General features: G+C 38.8%; 1 protein-coding gene and 1 pseudogene across 6 annotated transcripts in view; one reads left to right on the forward strand and one right to left on the reverse strand.

Moving 5' to 3' along the window:
- LRRFIP2 (LRR binding FLII interacting protein 2) overlaps positions 1-25066 on the reverse strand; it is a 63570-nt gene that overhangs the window by 13386 nt on the left and 25118 nt on the right. For 3 of the 6 annotated variants that reach the window (XM_087918206.1, XM_087918213.1, XM_087918208.1), the window contains exons 2-6: positions 16387-16431; positions 15607-15714; positions 13659-13730; positions 11113-11283; positions 10310-10402 (exon numbers count right to left, since the gene is read on the reverse strand). In XM_087918206.1, the coding sequence (XP_087774332.1) occupies positions 10310-10402; positions 11113-11283; positions 13659-13730; positions 15607-15714; positions 16387-16431 (489 nt within the window). Of the gene's footprint in view, positions 1-10309; positions 10403-11112; positions 11284-11849; positions 12035-13658; positions 13731-15606; positions 15715-16386; positions 16432-25066 lie in introns of those variants that run through there. The other 3 variants (XM_087918211.1, XM_087918207.1, XM_087918212.1) reach the window with 2 other exon arrangements.
- Positions 845-1486, forward strand: LOC148124036 (uncharacterized; annotated as a pseudogene).

Genomic DNA, 25066 nt, shown 5'->3' on the forward strand with positions numbered 1-25066 from the left:
TGAAATCAGCCCATGGTCCAGAGAAGTGAGAGCCTTGGGGTCTGAGAACTGCCAGGATTGGAACTTGTTGCCTCCATCTTGGAGCCAATCTTTGACAGGTCTCCCAGAGTGTTTTGAGCAGCTTGAAGTGGGGAATTATGTTCCGCGGACCCAACCTTCTCAACTGAGATGGAGCCTAATGCAACCAACATTCACCTTTCCTGATCCAGGATATGCCAGTGGAACCAGTGTTGCATCGGCATCTTTTCTCAGCCAGAGTTGACAGAGGGGCCAGCTTGGCACCTCCGGACCACTCCACAGCAGAGAGACAACAGATGCCACCAACTTGTCAACCGGCCTTTATGCTCCCTCCTGAATGTATCTCTCCTGGTTGGGCCTTCTATCCTGGCCAGGGGTGGGTACAGTGCCAATAGATGCCAGCACTATTAGCCCCACTGTTCCCGGCACAGCCATGGGGTGAATTCACCCCAACGGTCTTGGTGCAGCAGTGGGGTCTGTTCCAGCAGCTGGCTCCAGCACCCCCTCCAGCCTCAGTTCAATCACCAGTGCAGCAGCAGGTCCCTGCCAAGCTGCCAGCCGCAGCCCAGCAGCCAGCAGCAGCACAACAGCAGGTCCCTGCCCTGCCACCAGCTGCTGCACAGCAACAGTCCCTACGCCTCCACCAGCTGCGGTGCCAGTTCTACCAGCCAATCAGCCTGCGCCTCCAGCCAGGCTACCTCCTTCTCAGTTTAGGACAATGTTTGATGGACCCCCTGGGAAGCTGGCTTAGTTCCTCCGTCAAGTTTGGGCTCATATAGACTAATTTGCTTCAGATCGCGAACTGGTTTCAGCAATTGCAGACGGCATGAATAAAGGGGATGCTTCTGACTGGATAGACCAACTGCACATTGAGGAGGCTCCTGAATTAAATGATGCTGATGGATTTGTCGAACTGCTCTGGGCCAGATTCAAAGACCACAACTGAGTTAGTGAGAATGAAGCCACAATAAAAGTGATGAAACAAGGTAACCGATCCATAAAGGACTTTGTGTGGGACTTTAGGAGGGTTGCTGGGAACCTTGGCCATTGGCCTGAGAGAATCATTCTCCACTATTTTAAAGAGGAAACTGACCAATGTCAGAAAAGCCTGTCACAGGGGTACCAGAATGGTTACATGACTGGTACACCATGTCTATATCTTTGGATAGGGAAATTCATCCAAACTGCAAGCCCTCATCAGAGAAGCCGGCAAGAAGAACTCTTGCCAGACGTCCCCTAACAAAACCTACAGAGTCAAATCCTGCTCAGCCTACTGGAATCATCAAGTGCTACCATTGGGGTCAAATGTGTCATCGAGCTTCTGAGCATCTGACCACAACTATGATCAGTGACAGCCACCAGAGGCAGGAGGGCTCCACAGAAGCCTCCGGACACAAGCCAATTTGCCAGGCAAGCCATAAAGGTTCCCTTCCCCACCAAAGAGAGCGAGGAATCTCTGGCCAAATAAAATCCTCCTGGAGAGAGGAAATGGTGAAGAAAATGACCTGATGGTGAGGGCAGCCATTCCCCCTTTTACAGTTAAAGTGAAGCTGGTAGTCCCTGAAACTGGGGAACAAGGATAATAAGAAATGGTAATAGATACAAGCTGTACTAGGTGCTTAATTGGGCTTCCAATCATTGAACAATTAGGGATAAAAAACAGATCCCTAAAATGCCCAATTAGATTCAAACAGGTGGACGGAACTTTAATTGGTGGGACCCCAGCCATCCAAATTACAGAACTTGTCAAACTAGAGATCGGAAAGCATCACAAACTTATTCAATTTGTAGTAGCATCCAAAATGTCAGAATCAGTTATACTGGGTCTTGCTTGGCTAGACAAATGGGCCCCTACCACTAAGTGGGAAGATGTGTACCGGAAGATCATCATTGGAGTTGGCCCACTGTCCCCAGTCCCTCCACACAAGAAACTGCCAGACAATCCCGTCTGGCCACTAGAATCAGCAGTCTCCACTTCAGACTCTCTGCCAGGCAAGCCTACTATCCCTAAAGAGTACAGAGACTTAACAGGGGGAGGAATCCAATGTCCTCCCCTCTCATCGGCCCACTGACTGTGCCATCAAAATAGAACCCGGGGCCAAGTTGCCAAAACCAAAAATGTACTCCATGACACCTGCTGAAATGACTGTACTGAGGAAGTACATTAATACCAACTTGTGTAGGGGATTCAGTGTGGTGGGCTCTCCTATCTTGGAGACATTTCCTGGAGGAAGTTAAGGAGCCATTCGGAGGTATGGACATCATAAAAATCTAGAGGCTCTGAAGACTCCCAAAAAACTTTCCCCCAAACAAATTCACTGGACTCAATACTTTAAACATTTCAACTTCAAACTAAAATACACTCCAGAGGGAAAAACTTTATTGGCAGATGCCTTGCCCAGGAAACCCCAATTTGACAGTCGCTGAGAGGAAATTGTACATCACTGATTTCCAAAGCCCAACCTGCAAGTCAAGCCACTACTAGAGTGCAAGCCAAGCACCATTTAGACTTCCCCGAAGATAAATTGACAGCAGATCTAAAAGCCTCACTGTCAAGCGATCCATGGTTTACTGAAAATCAAACTGATTTAATTTTGAGGGAAGGTTTGGCTTGGAAAGAAAATAAGATTTATCTACCTAGCAGCATGAGACTAATGGTGTTAAAAAGAAGTCATGAATCTCAGCTAGGGGGCCATTTTGGGTTTCTGAAAACCCTTCATCTAGCCAGAAGGCAATTTGGTGGCCAAAAATGAAAAGTGACATGGAGGACTATATCAGAAGCTGTTCAATTTGTGCCACGGTGAAAAACAGACCTGGAAAAAACCCTGGTTTTCTTCAACAAGTAACTGAACCAACAAAACCATGAGAGAAGATTGCAATGGACTTTACCGTTGAACTTCCAGAAAGTGGGGGAAATAGTTATTTGGACTGTCATTGATTTGTTCTCCAAGCAAGCGCACTTCACCGCTTATAATGGACTACCTTCTTTCAAAAAGCTGGCAAAACTGTTTGTGAAGCATTTTTATCGGCTCCATGGAGTTCCGTGGCGAGTGATTTCAGATTATGGGGTTCAAGTTACTGCTAAACTCTGAAGAGAGTTCTTTAAGTCCATTGGATAATCCCAGGGTTTTAGCTCAGCTTTCCATCCGACTATGAACAGATCGGCAGAACGTGAGAATGCCATGGTGGAACAATAAATTAGATACTATGTAAATTTATTAACAAAAAAACTGGGAGGACTTATTGCATTTTGCAGAAGTGGCTTACAATAACACAGTACACAGTAGTACTGGACTAACTCCTTTCCAAATAACCACCTGAATGAAATTTATTCCCATGCCTGAATTACCTAGAATTACCGACTTCCATGTCCCTAACATAATGGATGGACTCACCAAAGAAGGGGTGGGAAAATACAAAGAAAGCCTTAGTGGAAGCGGCTGAGGCAGATAAGTGCAGATCTCTGCAGCCATCTGTTCGAGTGGGAGATAAAGTATTTCTATCAACCAAATACCTTAGATTGAGATTGCCTAGTAGGAAGTTAGGACCTAAATTTCTTGGTCCTTTCTGTATAGTGAAAGTGATTAAACCAGAAACTGTCCAACTTAGCCTCCCTCGCATATTAGGCAAAATACATCGTCTTCCACAGCAGCCTATTAAAACCAGCTGTTGGTTCCAAATTAAGACACTTGCCAACTGCTCCCCCCAAGCCTGTGGTAGTAACAAGGTGAAACCCATTATGAAGTAAAGAAAATTCTTGATTCTAGACTGCATAAAGGCCAGCTACAATACTTAATGCACTGGAAAGGGTACCCTTTGTTAGATGTTACTTGGGTAAAAAGTTGGAATCTGAATGCTGATAGATTAGTTAAGCAATTCCATTATAAATTCCCTGAAAAACCAAAGGAACTTCGGGGGAGTTAAGTGATTGGATGAACATTGTATTAACCCCTTGTTGTATTTTGTCTATTTTATTTTTCAGGATGTAGTTTTTCTTCAGGAGGGGACATCTGTCAGCTTTGGAAACCATATTAACAGCAGAAGCTTCCATGCTGCCACATTCCTGTGCCTGGGAAATTGGGAGGGGGGATTTCATGGAGCGTATGTAATAGCATCCTTCTTTTTGGTCAAGGTCATGGTCTTCCTGCACCTGGATGAGGAGTGGTTTAAGGGGTATCTTGAGTTGGGGCAGATGGTGATTGGACCATATGATGAACTGATGGATGCGGAGTGTGAATTTGGCTTTTTGAATTACTGAGGGAAAGCCCGGAACTGTCAAATTCAGGTTTTCCCAGACGTGTCAATATATATGTCAATACTCTAATAAAGTAGAACTTTTAGAAAATGCCTGTCTCAGAGTTTTTGATTGGAGTTTGGTTTTGCTGGAACTCTGACATTACATTACTACTTAATCCAACCAATCCAAGGTACAAGAATTCTGCATATTCAGCTAAAGATCTTTGAACAGTAAAGAAACAAGGAGCATATACAACTTATAAAACTGACCATTTAGAGTCTGAATTCAAGAATCTAAGCCAGATGTTTGTTACTGATAAAAACACTTCTTTCCCATCTGAATACAGTTTCTATTTTTTCACTTAGTAAATTATCAAATTGATCAATAGATCATTTTCTTGGGACTAGAAAACAAAAAGAAATAGAGAAATACATCATATAATGTTGATGACACCTATTTCTGAAAGATCTCTTAATAGTGGGTCTAAGGCAGGGGTCGCCAATCTTTTGGACCTCAGGGACCACCAAACTCATTATTTTAAATCCCGGGGATCGCGTGAATTTTGACTGACGTGGCTTGCTGACGTTGGTGGGAGGGAGAGAGGGAGAGGGAGAGGGAGAGGGAGAGGGAGAGGAGAGAGAGAGAGAGAGAGAGAGAGAGAGAGAGAGATCTGATCTAACCTTGGAGGGCTAGTGATGTTTTCTCTCTCTCTCTCTCTCTCTCTCACACACACACACACACACACACGCACACACCCTCCAAGGCAGCCACATTCCTAGCCTGCTTTTGAGCTCTGTTCTCAGACTTCACGCAAGGAAAGAAGCAGAAGCAGCAGAAGTCTTTCTTTCTCTTCCCCAAACTCTGCCAGAAATGAGTCTTTGCCGGCACAGCCTCTTGAAGCAGGATGCCTTTCAGGGTCCCAAAGACACATTTCTGGCAGAGTTTGGGGGAGAGAAAGACTTTTGCTGCTTTCTTTATGTGCAGCCAAAAGCAAAAGAAGCAGAAGAAGCAACCTGGTGGCCAGGCAAGTTTCCCTCTCTGCCCTTTCCCCTCACTACCTTGTGTTGTTCCTAATGCAAGCGACGCAAGCCTTGGGTTACCGTGGGCCATGTGGGCAGCACAGCCTTGTGTTCTCGCACAGCCTGGATTAATTGCTTTGGGGGGGTGCTCTGGGGTGACATTTCTTGTGGACCACCAAAATTTTCTCGTGGACCACCAGTGGGCCATGACCACTGGTTGATGACCACTGGTCTAAGGAGATCTGTGGGACACTACAGATCAAAGGCTCTGCTAATAATGATTAGTCTTCAGAATCAGATTTTGAATATTAGTTGACAAAAAGGACCAAAAAAGTGATCCTCTGATTCAAAATCTGAAAGGTAATCCTAAAGGATATCAAATTCTATTAAAAATACCAGGCAAATTAATATAACTAACATTCTTTGCCTTCATTCTTAACATTCTTCCATTCTCATCTGAGAGTAGATAGTGCTCTATTCCAATCAAAACATTCAGTGGCCAAAAGCTTAATGGAAAATGGAATCCTTATGTTCTAAATGCATCTATACACACACACACACACACACACACACACACACACACACACACACACACACAAACAATTTTCACAATCACCATATGATATTTTGGATTATCATTAGATTTTTATCACATTTTATTTTTATACTTATTTTAACTTGTGTATGTGTGTAGTCCTAGACTTACAAAAATTCATTTAGCAACCATGCAAAATTACAACAGCACCCAAAAAGTGACCATTTTTCATATTTATGATCATTTCAGCATCCCTCTGGTCACGTGTTCAAAATTTGTATGCTTGACCACTTAATTCATATTTAAGATGGTTGCAGTGTCCCAGGGTCATGTGATCACCATTAGCAACCTTGTGATAAGTAAAGTCAGATTCACTTCACATGCACTTCACTAACAAATGCAGTGATCACTTGACAAATGTGGCAAAAAAGGCCATAAAAGGGGGGGGGGAAACTTTCTTAGCAACAGAAGTTTGGGGCTCAACTGTTACAAATGAAGGACCTGTATGTGTATACTATGTCTCTGTATGTGTGTGCGTTTGTCTGTGTGTGTATAAGTACATAACAAAAGCATTCAGACTTCAGAATAGGACAACTTGCTGCAACCAAGTTGCCATGGCCTAATCGCCACAGCCAACTCGCCATGGGACAATTTGCCCTGACCAATTCGCTACAGGATAACTCGTAGGACAATTCAACTATTCAATTTAATCTCTCTCATACACACTCAAGATGGAGTGACTGGCTCGAAGTGATTCAGCCAGCTTTCATACCTAACAGAGGTGTCGAATGCAGTTAACTTGGTTTCCAGACAACCGCCTTAATCACTATACCAAACTAATAATAATTGTATAACTGTACTTTTGCACATTTATTCAATTAAGGAAAATTTTCATTAGTAAAGATCTTGCTATTGTCTGCTTTTTGAGGAATATAAAAACAAACAACTGGATAGGATAGTAATTACAGTATCTCCTCTGACATGGAAGACCAGTAGGAATCCTTGAGCTATAAACCCCTTGGGCTTACATCTCTACCTCAAATATGAGAATGACAAACAAATAGAGTTATGCCAGTTCGGATGAAACCTGGATAACGAGATCCACATCATATGTTGACAAACCAGGACAATCTGATAATGTGAGATATCAGAAAAAACAACACATAGATAAGACAAAGAAACTTGTTTGGTGGAATGCTACTATAGTACTATACCAATAGACTTAATGAGAGAGGTTATGTGAAACATATGAGTGAGCTATGGCTGGACAGAAGACCTACATCCTCACTAACTGAGAAATGGTTAGTTACTCAATGCTTCAACGAAGTGAAGAGAAAGCTGTTCTCACAACTTAAGAAACACCAACTACACATTAGATCACAGACTCAAGAAGACAAGGAAGATCAATTGGATGTGTAGCCAACATCTGTTGGAATATCACTGCCAACTCTCTACATTACAGAGTACAGCATAAGATATGAGGCATAAGATAATGTATAAACTAGTTACAACCAATCTTTGAAACTGATTATCAAAGCTTATTGGAGATAAAGATACTAGAAGCTGCCAATAGAGCCCTCATGGCAATCTCTACTACCATCATAACCAATGAACTGTTGTAGGCTGCAGCCATTATAATCATGGACCATTCTAGACAAATGGCTGTCTAATCTCCTGGTATATGATCAAAAAGAATATACCCCCTCACCCACCAGAAAATGAGTTAGAGGCTAAGATCAAGACCACTCAAAATCTCCTTATAGGGCAGATAGGTAGCATAAAAATTTAATAAATAAATTAAAACATTCAAGAGAACACTCTAGTCAGTTGCTAAAATTATAGAAGGGCATGACTACTGAAAATATACAAAGCCTGACTCTATCTGAAGCTCTAGAATATACTGCAGTTGCCAGAAAAGCTAATGAAGTCCTAGATTGCATCAACAGAGGAATAGTTTCAAGATTCTATGAAATGGTAGTACTACTTTATTGTGCACTGGTGAGATCACATGGAACACCATATCCAGTTTTGGTCACCACAATACAAAAATGATGTTGAGATTCTAGAAAAAGTGCAGAGAAAACTAACAAAGATGATACGAGGTCTAGCACTAAACCATATAAACAAAGGGAACTAGGTAAGTGTTTTCTAACAAAGAGAAGAACTAGGTTGATATTATAACAGTACTTGTGGATTTGTCACAGAAATGAGAGGTGCTGACCTATTCTCCAAGCAAGTCAAGAAATAATAGGTGGAAGATGATTAAAAAAGAACGCTAACAAAGAACTAAAGAGAAATTTCCTGACAGTGGAGAACAATTTATGACAGGGAAAGCTTACCTCCGGAAGTTGTAAGTACTCCATCACTGGAGATTTTCAAGAAGAGATTGGACAGCCATTTGTCCGGAATGGGCAGGAGACTGGAGTAGAAGACCTGCAAGGTTCCTTCCAACTTTATTATTCTGTGTTTTGTAATACCACCACGAAGTAGCTGCAGAACCTGGCAGTAGGCCACAGCTATCTCCCAGAACAGGAACCAGCTACTTTCACAGTAGCAGAAATCCAACAGTGAGTCAAGATCATGAAAATCTGGAGAGCACCTATCCAGGACATGATCCACTCTTATTGGCTAAAAAAACCCTAATAGCAGTGCACGAACACCTAGCAATATATATGAACCAGCTGTTAGCAGTAGGTTCCCACCCAGTGGCTAATTCAAGGAAGGACAGTGCTAATCAAGAAAGATCACCATTAAGAGAACAGCACCATCCAACTATTGGCCAATAACTTGCCTCATTACTACATGGAAAGTCCTACCAGGCATATAGCTGCCAAGTCACAGAACAGTATGGGCCAATACATGAGCAAAGCTCAGAAGGGAATTGAAAGTAACACCAGAGGCTCAAAACACAAATTGCTCATAGACAGAGCAGTCATCTAAGACTTAAGGTTTAGGCAAATCAATCTGAGCATAGCTGGAGTGACTACAGGAAAGCCTATGACTATATGCCACATAAATGGATTTGTGAATCCCTGTATCTATACAAAGTCAACAGGATACTAAGGATATTCCTCAAAACTCAATGGGGCTATGGAAGACAATTTTGGAAATGAATTCAAGAAAGGTTACATAAGTGGCCATCAAGTCTCGCATATATCAAGATGATAGCAGTGTTTCCTATTCTGCATATACTTGAACTCCTAAGCCAGACAATCATATTGACTGAATATGGATATAAGTTTAAGAGTGGAACTATCATCAACCATCTTTTCTACATGAATGACATATAACCATACTGAGAATATGATAAGATGTATGACACGTTGACTCGATGATCTTCCTGACACAGATCTACAATGACGATGTTGGAATATCATTTGGACTGGAAAAGTATGGCTGCATTAAAGTCAAGAGAGGGAAGGTAGTTGATTTGCTGATTCATGTAATGTGGATTTAAAGTGAGGACACTCAGATGTCATTTGAAGTGGAGATGTATGGCCGATTGGTAGTAAGGAGAGGGAAGTTAGTCAAGTTTGATAGTGTGGAACTACCAATGAGCCATATAGCAGACATACTAACCAGCTGTAAGTATCTTGGTATTCTACAATTACATGGAACCAGGAGGAGGAAGAGGAAGCAAGGAAGATACCAACACCCAAGTACTCCAAACAATGAGACTGGTCCTGAATCTCAATGGAAAGGACAAGAGCCACAATATACAGAGGTTTCCACCCCAAATCCAATATCCACAGACTGTACACCAGGTAGAAAGCAGGTGGAGAGGGCATTCAGGAGTGCATTAGTGAGAAGGGACCTAAAGATGCCATCGGATGTAGCAGCAGGCATGGCAAGAAGGTTAAGTAGAAGAATGGCCATGGCAAGACAAGACCTGTCAACGTTCTATCTAAAGATAGCTGAATTGGCAGACATTAGGAAATCCTACTGATGACTTGAAAGGGCTGGACTAAGAGAAAGCACTGAAGTACTTATCATAGCGGCACAGAAACAGGCACTAAGCACCAGATCCATGGAATCAGGGAGCTAGCATATGAGATGCAGATTCTGCAGAGAATTGCCTCAGAGACAATCCATCATAGTGGCAAAGTGTAACATACAGGCAGGAACAGAAATACAGAACAATCTGCATAACGTATGGACTATACCCTCTCAAGTCCAGATGGGAGATTTCACAGAAGGTGACAGAGAGTAGCAGGGCTAAAATCCTTTGGAATGTTCAGCTCTGACAGACAACATGTACTGGCCAATCAATCAGATATCATAAAAGCAGACAAGTACTAAAAGACTGGTGATGATAGATGTAGTATAGTAGTGACAGCAACATCAGAAAAGAGGAGCAACTCATTATTTCCTCAAAGTATATACTTGGAGGAAAAGCACAAACAATATAGTATGTGTCAAAATTAAGTAAATAAATTACAGACACTTCATTTAACCACTACTAAACAATATTATTAGTTATTTTCCAGCATGAGTATGTACCTCTATTAGTTCATCTCTTTGGCAAAGGCTTTCCTTGAGTTCATTTACTTTATGCTGTAGAACACTACACATATGTTTCTGTCTTTCCAATTCCTGCATTAAACAAACAAAGAATTATATGACTTTAAAATTTGTTTCTGTAGCTTTGGTTACTCTCAAATAACATGTTGAAACTTGTTACAACAAAGAAAGCTATTTTCAAGATTCTGTGGGCTAGTAAGAGGGTACTCTTAATATTTATTATGTAGACAGGAATAATAGCTACTCATATTTAAAGGAGTCCAATCATGAAATCTGGCTTAAGCATTTTCACAATTTCCAAGTAGTAGCCTCATCCTCACCCCAATCCCCTAAACTCCAATATTGTAATCAAGACCCCATTTTGAATAGACTCCCTGCTTGTCTCCAATTGTTGACATTAGATCAATATCTGTATATCTGACAGTATTTTTCAAATCTGTTTTAGTAAACTGTAATCATTATGGGCAAGGAATAACAGAAGAGATCTTGGTCCTCAAGTCCAATCCCCTGCTCATACAGGAGACTCATATTATTTCAGACAAATGGCTGTCCAGTCTTTAAGAGTAAGAATCAAAAGAAAGAAAAGGAGTGGAAATTGCTGCTAGAACAAATTAATTTTTCCAGGTTTGAGCAATCATAAACCTTAGTAAGGTCTTTGTCTTCATTAAAAATATGCAATGTTATTTTCAAATACCAATATGCCTAAGTACACACACATATATTTTAATATTCTGCTATTTAAAATCTACATTCTGCATATAATAAATTATAAACTTAAGTACCTTACTCTTTTCTTCGTTTTCCCTGTAGTATTCTGCTAATTGCTCTTCTCTTTCCTCAACGACATCTTTTAGAGTATCCACTTGATAGATTAAATTGTTTTTTTCATTATCAAGTTGGGCATTAGAAACCATGGCCTTCTTGTATTTCTCTTCAACTTCAGCAAGTGACTCCTAGAAACATTTCATTCCTTTATTTATTAAGCATTATTTAAATAGAAGCACACAGGATGTTCCATACTTAACCATGTTATCTTTCTAAGTTAAGTCTGTTTAAGTGTGAAAGTCAATGAAATTTTAATACGCATCCGGACATTTAAGAAATTGATTTTATTATTTTTTTGCAAATGCCAGCAATTTAAGCAAGTTATCTATAATAATTCTAGAAGACAGTTATTTTAGCTTCATGTAGCAAAAAGAATTACCAGGTAATTTTTATATTAATGTATAATCATCATTGTATAATCACAGCATAATTTTTCATAATCTGAAGTCTAAGAAAAGCACGTTTCTGTCTTTAATTTTCTTCAAGCTTCACAGTTATCACTAAGATTATAGTTAAGAAATGACTTTAATCCAATAAGAAATTACATTAGTCCTATCAAGTTGAACAAGAGATATTTTTGAACAGTAATGTAACTTTATAATTAGAAAGCAAAGTTATATATAAATTTGCAGATACAGATACACACACATAGATACACAAAATAAGTAGTATCCCTTGTTGACTAAATCTATACCTGAATGGTTTGAGAGTAGTAGATTAAAAATGAATCATGAACCCCCTCAAAAAACATTGCCTTTTGCACACTGCAATTTAAAAGAAAAAACGTTTAAATATCTATAAAAAGGATTTACAGAGTCAGACAGAAAAGAGCTTTATAAGGGAGGATAAAAAATATCATGAAAAACAGAGGACTTCAATGACAATGTATCCTGAATATTTAATATCAGCTCCAGTTTAGGAATGATATGCTTTCAAATACTAGTTTCAGGACAACACTGATAGGGAGATATCACCAACAAAATAGTAGAATGAGATGGTTCTTGGTCAAAACCCAGCAGAGCTCTTCTTATGAGTAATTTGAATAAGAGAGTTTTAAGCACAAGTGAAAAGAATTTTTACTCCCCATTCATTGAGAAAGGATCAATGAAGAGACAGAATTGATGAAAAAGCAAGTTTTCTGTATAGCATCCTTTAGATTCTAATATTTAGAAATATTAGGAAGTGCCTTGGATGTTAAATAGATAGCATTCAGGTAATATTTAATATACTGTGCTCATATCTATAGCCAATAATTCTATAAACAAAGATTGGCATTTGGCCTTGGAGTCAGATACATAAATATAAGCCCAATTTTGCACTTACTTTCTAAATGATGTATTATTTGGTATGTATTTCATTTATTTTTTCTTTATGCATGTGACTTAAAGCATTAATAAAAATTATCTAGTGGTTTATTACTTCACTTCAGAACAGAACTCTAATTTTAATTTCACTATCAATCTCTAGAAGAGTAGTTTCTAATTATTAGTTTTATAATATTTTATTTGGCAATGTAGGTTTTCATGTAAAAATAAAAAGTTAAATTATTCAAATTATTGAAAGGAAATTACATTATACAATATTAAGTACTTCAATTATCCTACTTCAGAAAATCTATGCAATAACTTAATTCTTGGAGAAGGCTCTAATGCTGGGAAAGATGGAACGAGAAGGACATACAGGATCAATGTGAATGGACACAGTTACAATGACAATAAATGCACCATTAGAAGACATGAGTTTAGAAATAGAACATTATGAAGAAAATCTATTTATGTGGTCCCTAAGAATTGACACCAACATGATAGAACAATCTTAGTATTTGATAGCACAATCTATTACTACTACTATTTATATAACATTTGTTAAATAACATTCAGCAAACTGTCTTTCACATTTGATGCTACTGAAGTAAAAGGTAATATACAATAGTAACTACCATATTTTTCAGAGTACAAGAAGCACCGGACTATAAGATGCACCTTGGTTTAGAGGAGAAAAACAAGAAACAGTTTTTTGCCTCTGCAGATCCCATTTTTGCCCTCCCCAACATCCAGAAGCACTCTACAAGCCAAAAGTGCATCTATTTTTGGTCTCCCAACGCCTCCATGCATCCTATTTTTGACCTCCCTGGCATCCAGAAGCACTCTGCAGGCCAAAAAAGGGCAAAAACGGGAGCCATGGAGGCCTCCTAAGAGTACTTCTAAATGCTGGGGAAGGCACAAATGGAATGCATGGAGGCTTTGAGAGGCCAAAAATGAGCCTGTATTCACTGTATAAGATGAACAGACATTTCCACCCACTTCTGGGGGAGAAAAAGCATGTCTTATACTCTGAAAAATACAGTATATGTACAAAACCAATTGTCCAATTTACTTGTTAGACACATACTTAATAAAAAGAGTAATTAGTATATTAGTAAAGCTCTGTTAATGAAATTTGTAAAAATGTCATTACCAAATTATTACCATAATGAGTACATGCTTGGGAGAAACCCTAATACCTTTAGTTCTTTAAGTCCCTGCATATATCTCCCCTCTACATCTTGTATCTGGTCCTTAAGATCATAGATATCCTGCAGGACATAGGAATGAACCATTGCATGAGAACAGCATAACGATTGATTATATAATTGTATGATTTAAAAATCAGGTGATATGACATATGTTTTACCTAACACATTACAGATTAAATTAAATTAATGATATACCCTTGATACCTGAAGATGACATAAATTTAAGTCTGTATTTCTTATGAAGTCTATGTACATTTAAAATACAAAATCTCTGAGAATACCAGTTTCAAACATAAACTGTTCACAATCTTGTTTTGAATGCAAATCTGAAAAGATGCATAATGACATTTGCAAACTAAAACATTATTAACAGCAGAGTTCTAAATACTGGTAGTCCTGTTCAAAGTTGCTCGTAACCTAAAACAGAAGACTACAAATCAGATTCAAAGTTCTGATGCGTGAGCCTCCTCTGCAGTGTCGTAACCGTACTTCAATTGCTCAGCAACAGAGCCACTTTTATGACCATTTAAAATATCCCATAGTCTATCCCCTCATTTTTTCTCACTTTTGCCAAAAACTGCACTTATTTCTAGTTTTTGGTACAATTTAGCCCATCAGGAACCACTGCTTCACTTAATAACTATGACATTTACTTAATGATTACAAAAGAAAGGTTATAAAATCAGGTTGGTCCATTGGTGGGATTAAAAAGTTTCAACCACCGGTTCTGTGGACATGGCTTGGTGGGCATGACTGCAGGGGTGAGATCGTGCGACTTGCACAATCATGAGCATGCCAAATGCACGCTTTGCACATGCGTTAAAACATTAAAAACTAAGCTACTAAGTCTCTCAGCTGTTTAGCACAGCAATCCACTCTGCCACGCCGAACAGCTGAGAGGTTTAAAAGGACCTAGGAACAGGACAGGCAGGTGGGCCCAACTGCAGAGCATCGGAGAGACTCAGAGCAAACTGGTTCTCTGCCAGCTGATCTTTGGCACTACTGGTATGTCAGAACTGGGCCAAACTGGTAGAATACCACCATTTTAAAACCATTGTGACATATGACTGTCAAGAACTATAGAATTTCAAAACTATGCTAAACTATATTACACTTTTAGTAAAGTTCTGCTTTCTTCTTATAGTAAGATTAATAGACCAGTTAATACAAGAAAAAAACTAGAGTGAATCTATCTGATTAAGAAACAATTATTTACAAAATAGAGTCCACTGATTTTAAAATTTGGAAAAAGTAAATACATTTATATAGTCACAAGAGTAACTAGAAGCAAAGGAATCTATGTTATATAGCTTTCATTGTTCAGTATAATTATATATTATTTTTATTTCAATATTTATAGAATCCCATAGGAGTAAGCTGGTAAATTATGGCATAGATAAACATAAATAAATCATTTTTAAAAGTGATAAGGTATTCCCTCATTTAAGTTTATGATAGATAAATGTAGCTACATTACATTCAATCTATTTCATGTTAATTAATTATTCAGCTTTAAAATTTATTTCTATACACATTTAACCAACCTCACTGGTTTTAGTGAGATTTCTTGACTTTTAAGCATTTAGAATACAGTTGAAAAAAGTTATAATGATGAATCTTGATTGGATGAATTTTTCAACCTAATACAATTTTGCAATCCGTATTCTCAAAGTAATGCATCATTCCCCAATAATTAATGTAACTTTCATACATAAATTCCATTAGAAATTCCATTTATTCCATCCAGGAAATAAATGTTTAAAATCTAATCCTCAAAATTAATCTTTCTCTTTCCTTTCTTCCTCCTTCCTTCCTTCCCTCCCATATTGCAAATATACAATTATCCTTATTAACCAGTCTATGACTGTAATAACAATTTGATTTATACAAATATATAAGAATTTTCTTTTACTGTTAAACAATAAAATTTTCTCACCCGCAATTCACTTAACGAGGTATCAGGATCAACTAGGCTGCTTGTATCTCCGCTTCCTCGTCTAGAAGAATTTTCACTTAAAGGAGTTGCTGAATTGCGAGATGCTGGCTAAAGAGGACAATTATTTTAAATTTCCTTTATATTTTAATAGTTTTCTTAGCTAAATATCAATCCAAAAAGAATATTTTAATTTTGAAAAAAAATTTCCTATATAGACTATTGTAATGCTAAATAAATTTACTGTATTGCATCAGGAAATGTTAAACTATGTCTTCTCCATTCAATCTACGTAATGATTTATTATTTTTTCAGATTTCATTCCAGTTTACTATGCAAATTATTCAGCAAGGGTTCTTCACAAATTACATTAGCCCAAATGAAGCAAGTCTGAGTATTAAAAATGATTATTTCAATAACTTATCTGGTGGTTCTGAAAACTCATTCTGGTCCATCAGACCTCTAAGCAGAAATTGTATTTGGGCATTTGCATACAAATTACCCAATTGGGAACAGCTTTTGCAAAGTTTGAAGCCACATTGGTGCTTCTAAAACAGGTGTTTAATTTATGCTAATTAATTTTGCAAAATATTTTGCATAGGTTTAGTTGCATACATCATAACCTAAATTATTCTACTTGTAAAGATGTAAAGAAATAATGAAGACAACTGCTGATACACAGGAAGACAGATCTTTTCTGCATTCTGAGGACCTGAAGGATATATTTTGAGTGGCATTGTAACTGTACTGATAATTTGATAACCAATCTGTTCAATAACTCACCCTTGTGTATACATCAGAATATGGTTTGTCAGTCTTCTCTTCAAGCTGAAAAATATTTTAAAAATTAAATGTTTTAAATTAATTTCAACTTTATATTTGAGCTGAAAAGATTAGTTTTTGTATAAACCTAGAATATCACCATAAATATTCATTTCCCTCTTTTTTCTAATATACTATCTTACACAAAGGGTCTCTAAATATAGGTTCATTAAGTCTTTTAATTATACAAAAATATTGCATTGATATCTGCCCACTTCAAATGATATGTTAATTTAGTAGAAATATCAGTATTTTTGTTAGACTGAAATACATTAACTTCTACTTCTATGCAAAATATATTTGTATTCAACATTTGAAATTGTACAATGTGATTTAATTGATAAAGAAAATCTCTTTAGTGGCACACACAATTTTTCATTAAATTCATAAATTTGAATATCTATTTCACTTTCACATCTATGTCCATGGCTGTAGAATTATAATATACTTTTTAGTAATATTCCTTCCTTAATTATTCTTAAATAAAATCTAAATATTTTGAATTGTAATCATCAAAAATTTTAGTGAGAAATATTTCATTATTTATAGTCCACTTTTTCCACAAAGTCAAGATAGTTATTTCCTAATGAATGGTTTCTAGTAGTATTCTTGTGTGATGGAAAAAATATTTCTTTTTTTGGCAGGGGGTGGGATTTGTTTTATCATAGAAAATAAAAAAACAGGTATAATTTCTTAAAATATGAAAATCAGAAGTAGTGTACTAGAAAACTACATTATGTAATACAACATAATGATGTATTACAAAATTTCATGTAAAAACAAAAGCTTCCTAAAAAATAAAGGAGTACATGGCATATTTGTTACCACATACATTTCACAAGCAACACATTATCACATACAAGTTTATCAATGTTAACCAGTGTATTTTGTATCAGATAACCCAAGAATTCTCAGTGTATGTTGAGACTTCTCAATAGAGGAACAAACAACTTTATGGGGGGAAGAATTGTTTTAAACTGGACTAGATTAGATTAATAGAAATATTCAGCAAGATTGAGTGTGACATCCTATCTCCCCACCGTGAAACAGACTGCACCATAGAAATCATTCCTGGGGCAATACTACCAAAACCCAAAATGTATGCCATGATGCCCTGGGAAATGCAAGAAATGCACAAATATCTAGACAAAAACTTAGAAAGAGGGTTCACTGAGCCAGCCAAACCACGGGTTGCAGCCCCAGTCCTATTCAAAGAAAAAAAAGATGGAACTATGAGATTATGGACTTTAGAGCGATCAAAGAACTGTGCATACACAATCTATACCCCCTCCCGCTCATGAAGGACATGCTATCCCACCTGGCCAAAGGGAAGGTCCTTAACAAATTAGATCTCAGAGAAGCATACTATCAAGTGCGCATCAGGGAGGGGGATGAATGGAAAACAGCATTCAACTGCACCCTAGGGAGCATCCAATTCAAAGCCATGCCTTTTGGACTATGGGGGGCGCAGGTGGTGTTCATGCAGTTAATAAATAAGGTGCTACACAAACATCTTTGTAAGGAGGTTCTTGTCTACTTAGACAACATTGTCATCTACACTGAGATGATGTACAACCACATACCCCTAGTCCACCAAGTACTGAAAAAACTTCTAGCAGCAAACCTGTATATCAAGCTGCTGAAATGCGAATTTCACCGATCACAGTTGGACTACCTGGGCTACCGAGTCTCTAATGAGGTCATAGAGATGTACCCAGCCAAAGTACAAGCCGTTCTGGGCTGGGAGCCCCCTCGTAACCCACATACAGCTACAAAACTTCTTGGAGTTTGCAAAGTTCTAACGACAATTCATCGCCTCCTTGGCAAGGATTGCCAAACCCATGATGGACCTCCTAAAGATAGGGAGTCCAGGAACAAAACCCCACCTGGGACAACCCCTACAGTGGGACCTAACCTGCCAAAAAGCATTTGAAACACTGAAAGAACTGTTTGCAAAAGAACCAGTACTGAAGCTTTCTGACCCCGAACAACTCTTTGTCATTCAAGCAAATGCCAGTGATGTGACAGTGGCAGCAGTGTTACTCCAAAGAAACAACCAAGGAAGCCTACAGCCCTGCGCCTATAACTCCCGCAAGCTCATGGACACAGAAAGACGATGGGCTGCATGGGAAAAAGAGGCTTTCGCAGTGAGATGGGCACAGCAAACCTGGTGCCACCTGCTGGAAGGGGGGCAAAGATCATTCAAAGACTGGACTGACCGTAAAAACCTGGAAGCCCTTAGGACCCCATGAAAACTATCGCCCAAACAAGTCCGAAGGGCTCAATACTTCAACTGATTCGATTTCATGTTAAAACACATCCTGGGGGGGGGGGGGGACTTTCTGGCTGACGCCCTCTCCTGAATGCCCCAGTACAAATGTGAAAGGGAGGAGGCCCTAAGCGCCATCATCTCCCCTACCCAAATAGCTGCCCAAGTAACCACCAGAAGACAATGCCGTGATCAGCAAGACCAACCCGCAGACGACCTAACTATGAAACTCAAAACAAAACTGCTAGCAGACCCCTGGTTCCAGGACAATCAACACACCTTGACAAAAGGAGATAACCTGGTGTGGAAGGGGACAAAACTCTACATTCCAGAATCCCCATGCACCCCTAGTTCTTCAGATGAGCCACGACGCTAAACTGGCAGGCCAATTTGGGTTCTTAAAGACTTGTTAGTGTTTGGGGATAAACCCCCAAGCAGAGTATGCAGCAGCAGTCAAGCCAGGCAGGCAAATGAGAGAGAGAGTGGGCCCAAGAGTATACACACACTGGAGACAAAAACACTGTTTGTAGTTATAAAATAGTTATTTATTGCACACAGAGAATAAGAAGTGTCATTCAGTCCATATATCATTATCCAGTATATCCATCCAGTTATCAAGTCCATTAACAGTAAATACAATGTCTTTATCTGCTTGTAAATCTTCTCCTCCCGATACCTTTCTCTGAAAGACAACGCTGAATCCACAGCTCACCAAGCAAACAGTCCTTGTGTTCAGTTGAAATGGTATCTGGCACAGTAGCCATCCAGAGTAAGCAGACAGACGTTCCAAAACAGCACGCAGCAGACCAGGAACAGAACCAGGTGCATCCAGAAGCCGGACTATTACGTTTCCCTTCCTACCTTTATTACGGCCTGCAACCGCACCCACAATGACATTGCAGTTTCTTGTGCTTAAAGCTACAAAACACTTAATCCTAGGTTTACATATTTATTCAACCCAAACCTGGTTGGTGTATCCATATACCCAACATTCTCCCCTTTTGGGTGATATAAATATGTAATGCCTTTACATTCTAAACCCATATTTTTCACAACTCTCTAGATGCTTAATAGCACCTTGGGCTTTAGTAAAATGATCAGCTACATTGTCCTCCGACATGCAGTATTCCAGCTGTATCAATTTACTCTGTACAGATTGTCTTACATTAAGATACCTCAAATCTGTATGTTTACTTCTCGTTTTAACTGCAATATTAGTGGCCATTTGAATTGCTGCCTGATTATCTTCATGTACAACTATGGGGTAATTTACAGTTATACCCATATCCTTCAACATTTGTTTGTACATAATCAACTCAGTACACAATAAAGATAAACAGGAGAATTCTGCCTCCATAGTAGACAAACTTATATGCTGTTGCCTTATAGACTTCCAGCCTATCAACGTCTTACCCAGCATTATGGCTGTTCCTGAAGTCGACTTTCTAGTATCTCTTTCTGCTGCAAAACTAGCATCCGCATAAGCACTCAATATGAGATCACCTTTTGGTTCTAAATACAGTGCATGGTGTAATGTACCTTTAAGATATCTTAGGATTCTTTTCAATGCTATCCAGTGACATTGAAGCGGATCATTATTGTGTCGTGCCAGCTGATTAATACTAAAAGCAATATCTGGCCTTGACCAATTGCTAATATATGATAAGCTACCAATCAAAGATTGATATAGTTCCTTATCACATTTGGGACTTTGAGTATCCATTTTGCAAATATCCTGACTCATTGGAGTCTTTGCAGGCTTACAAAGTTCCATCTTATAATCTATTAGCAATTTAGATATCTTATCTTCCTGAGATATCTTAAAACCTTTCTGTGTTCTCAGTATATTCAAACCTAGATATCTCTTTATCTCCCTAATTGCTTGATTTTTATTTTCTTGGCTAATGATGCAATTATTTCATTTGCTTCATCATTAGTCTTAGTTATCAGAGCAATATCATCAGTAAACAACAATAATAATGATATTTTCCCATGTTTCTCTCTCTTAAATAGACATGGGTCGGCTAAACCAGCTTTAAACCCTATATTGGTCAGTTCCTTCACAATATACTGGTTCCATTCATAGCCCGATTGTTTAAGACCATAAAGGCTCTTCTTTAATAACCAACAATCATTATTATTGTCTCCTTTAAATCCATTAGGCCTTTTCATATACACAGTATGTCTTAGTGGAGCATGCAAGTAAGCAGTTTCCACATCTAAATGGTTAACTATATATTGCTTGCTTTCTGCCCACACTAATGCTGCCCTTAAAGTTGCTGCTTTCAGACTAGGTGCAAATACTTCATCATAGTCTTTTGCACTTTGTCTAAAGCCTTGGGCTACTAACCTTGCCTTATGGATTGAGTTTCCATCCTTATCTGTCTTTATTTTAAAAATCCATTTGCAGCCGATGGGTTTTTCATTACTAGGTAATCTCACATTTTCATACACCTTCATATCCTTCAATGATTTCAATTCTTTATTAATTGCTGCATACCAATTTTCTTTCTCTTTAGGAGGATATCTTTTAATCTCATCCACAGTATTTGGGATTCTATTTTCCTGGCACACTGTATTAGCCTGGTATCTATCAGGCGGTCTAGAAATACGTGTAGTCCTTCTGGGAATTACTGGGCTTGGTTGAGTTACTACCTGTTCCTCATCTTCAGCTATTTCTTCCTCTAGGGGCTGTACTTCTTCCTGTACTTCTTCCTTTACATTATTTTTAAAGTTACAGGGATACTTAATGGGATTTCTGTATGATTCAATAATCACCTCGTTATTATTATCCTGCTCTAACTTATCCCATCCTACGTGCTCTAGAAATTGGGCATTAGCACTACATAACACCTTAGATGTGCCTTTCTCCCAAAATCTATATGCCCTATGGTTAGCTTGGTAACCAACGAAGAATAATTGTTTAGCTCTATGTTGCCCTTTACGCCTGAGTTGTGTAGGGATATGCACCCATGCTGGTGCACCAAATGTGTGCAGGTAACTCAAATCAGGCTTCCTGCCATGCCACATGGTGAATGGTATTTCACCAGTAGTTGAGTTAACCACGTTATTTAATAAATGATTAGCACACATTGTGGCCTCCCCCCACAAAGAATCAGGTAACCCAGAATCAGTTAACATAGTACGGGTCATCGCCTGCAATGTTTGGCCTCGCCTTTCAACAAATGCATTGTGTTGTGGTCTGTATGGTGCAGATGTCTTATGAGCTATTCCAGCTGCCTTTAATCTACTCTGGAATTTGCTATTAACAAATTCCGTACCATTATCTGTCACCAGGGTTATCAGTTGCCGTTTGGTTTTTCTTTCAGCAAACCTTAACCAGTTGAAGAAATGTTGATATGTTTCAGTGTTGCTTTTCATTAGGTAGCAAAACCCATATCTAGAGTAATGGTCCATAATGCTCAGTATATATCGAGCACCCCCCATACTGGGTTTCTTCGGACCTATAATGTCTGCAAATACTACTTCTAAAGGTTCTTTAGTTTTGAAACCATTTAGCCTATTTGCAGGCAATATTTTACTCTTATCTTCACAACAGACATTACAACGCAAATACTTATCACAGGGTTTTAACCTTATTCCTTCAGATAACTCAACTGTATGCTTTTAGCATTTTAAAATTTACATGCCCCAAACGCCTATGCAATAAATGGATACATTCATCATGAGGCTTGATATTGTTAAATACAGTCTGTGCCTCCCTTTCTTACTGTCATGTAAGACATATAATGCTCCATTTAAAGCTGCAGTTACCTTTTGTTATCTCTCTCCAGTATGCACTTATTATTCTTAAATGTAACTACATATCCTAGTTTATCTAATACTCTTACAGAAAGTAAGTTCATCTTTAACTGTGGTACATATAACATTTTTATATTCTGGTTTAAACATGGACAATAAGCAATACCTTCACCCTTGGCCTTGAGGTGCCAACCATTGGCGAGTGATATACGTTGAGAACTTGTAGACATTTTTATAAACTTTGTCTTATCTCTAGTGATGCAGTGGGATGCACCACTGTCCACCACCCATAAATCATTCTTCATATCACAATTGCCAAACGTGGCCAGTTCAAAGGATTTCTTTGGCTTCTTTACATTCTGGCTTTTTCCTTTTCTGCAGAATCTTGCCAAATGTCCTCTGCCTCCACAATTAAAACACTTTTTAATTGTGTATACCGTCGAAGATAAATTCTCTTCTTCCGGGTGCTTTACTTTACACAGCTGGTTTCTTTCCAGCCTTGAAGATAATTTCTCTTCTTTATTAGGCTTATCTTCTCTCAGCTGGTCACGTTCAAACCTTCTTCTGGCTTCTTCTAATAGCCTGCCGGTAATCTCAGTTACTGATAAACTGTCTTTTGGCAACACCTCTAAAGCAGTCACAAAATCATCATAGCTTCGATCCAAAGAAGACAGTATGATGTATACTTGTTGCAACTCATTAAATATAAGCTCTTTTTCTTGCAATTCTTGAAAAATGCTTTTCATACAGTTTAAATGAGTTAACATGTCTCCATTTATCTCAAGATGTGTTCTAAACAGCTTCCGTGTAAGATTGATATGAGCTCCTACACTGTCTCGAACATAAATCCTTTTGAGATTATCCCAGCAGTCTGCAGCATTTTCCACTCCACGGATATGAATGAATTGCTGGTCAGACAGAGTGAGACCTATGATGCACAAAGCCTGCTCATTCTTTCGTTCATAATCCTGTATCAGTTTATAATCCTCTTCATCATTAGGATTTAAGTTTGATACATCTGGTGGGTTTGTTATTATGTTCCACAAACCTTCTCTTCGTAGAAGTAAACTACATTTCATTGACCATGAAACATAATTTGTTCCATCTAGTCTGGATATCATGGACAGATGTGGCAAATTTACTTGTGCCATTGCTCTTGAGAAAAATAACTATTTAACAAACAGTTTGTATTTACAGTAATGTGCAACTCCCACCAGCTCTCACTGCTATATCCTGGTTAGTTAGACTGTGCGCACTCCTGGGCCCATAACCAATGTTAGTGTTTGGGGATAAACCCCCAAGCAGAGTATGCAGCAGCAGTCAAGCCAGGCAGGCAAATGAGAGAGAGAGTGGGCCCAAGAGTATACACACACTGGAGACAAAAACACTGTTTGTAGTTATAAAATAGTTATTTATTGCACACAGAGATTAAGAAGTGTCATTCAGTCCATATATCATTATCCAGTATATCCATCCAGTTATCAAGTCCATTAACAGTAAATACAATGTCTTTATCTGCTTGTAAATCTTCTCCTCCCGATACCTTTCTCTGAAAGACAACGCTGAATCCACAGCTCACCAAGCAAACAGTCCTTGTGTTCAGTTGAAATGGTATCTGGCACAGTAGCCATCCAGAGTAAGCAGACAGACGTTCCAAAACAGCACGCAGCAGACCAGGAACAGAACCAGGTGCATCCAGAAGCCGGACTATTACGTTTCCCTTCCTACCTTTATTACTGCCTGCAACCGCACCCACAATGACATTGCAGTTTCTTGTGCTTAAAGCTACAAAACACTTAATCCTAGGTTTACATATTTATTCAACCCAAACCTGGTTGGTGTATCCATATACCCAACAAGACTTTATACTTGGCTTGGAGGCAGTTCTGGTTGCCTGGTATAAAGAAAGATGTGGACAGTTATGTGAAAAGTTGCACCATCTGCACCGCAATTAAAAAACAAACAGGAAACCCCCTAGACTACTACAAACGGTAGTGGAGCCAATGAGGACATGGGAGGAGATTGCAATGGACTTCATAGTGGAGTTGCCAAAAAGTGGGGGAAACACAGTGATCTGGACTGTAATGGACTTATTTTCCAAACAGGCGCATTTTATACCTTGCAGCAGACTACCCATAGCTCGCCAGTTAGCCAAGCTGTTCCTGAAGTACATCTACCACCTGCATGGAGTACCATGGAGAATTATCTCAGATAGAGGGGTCCAATTCACGGCTAAATTTTGGAGGGAGTTCCTGCGGTCCATTGGGTTGTTCCAGGGTCTTAGCTTGGCCTTTCATCCAAGCACCAATGGGGGAGCAGAGAGATTGAATGCCATAGTAGAGCAGTATCTGAGGTGCTACGTGAATTATCAGCAGTCCAATTGGGTGGACCTCTGCCTTTCACGCAGGTCATGTACAATAATGGCTGTTCACAGTAGCATGGGACTAACTCCCTTCAAGAAAGTGAGCAGCATGGACTTCATCCCAATGCCTGAGTATCCAAGGGACCCCACCTCCTCAGTCAGCCTGACCAATTGGATGTCAACACTGAAAGCAACTTGGGAGAATGTCAAAAAAGCACTGGCAAAAGTGGCACAGACCTATAAGAGAC

This window comes from Pseudonaja textilis, chromosome Z (assembly GCF_049901715.1).
Source record: "Pseudonaja textilis isolate UNSWEBS1 chromosome Z, rPseTex1.2, whole genome shotgun sequence".
NCBI classification, from domain to species: domain Eukaryota; kingdom Metazoa; phylum Chordata; class Lepidosauria; order Squamata; family Elapidae; genus Pseudonaja; species Pseudonaja textilis.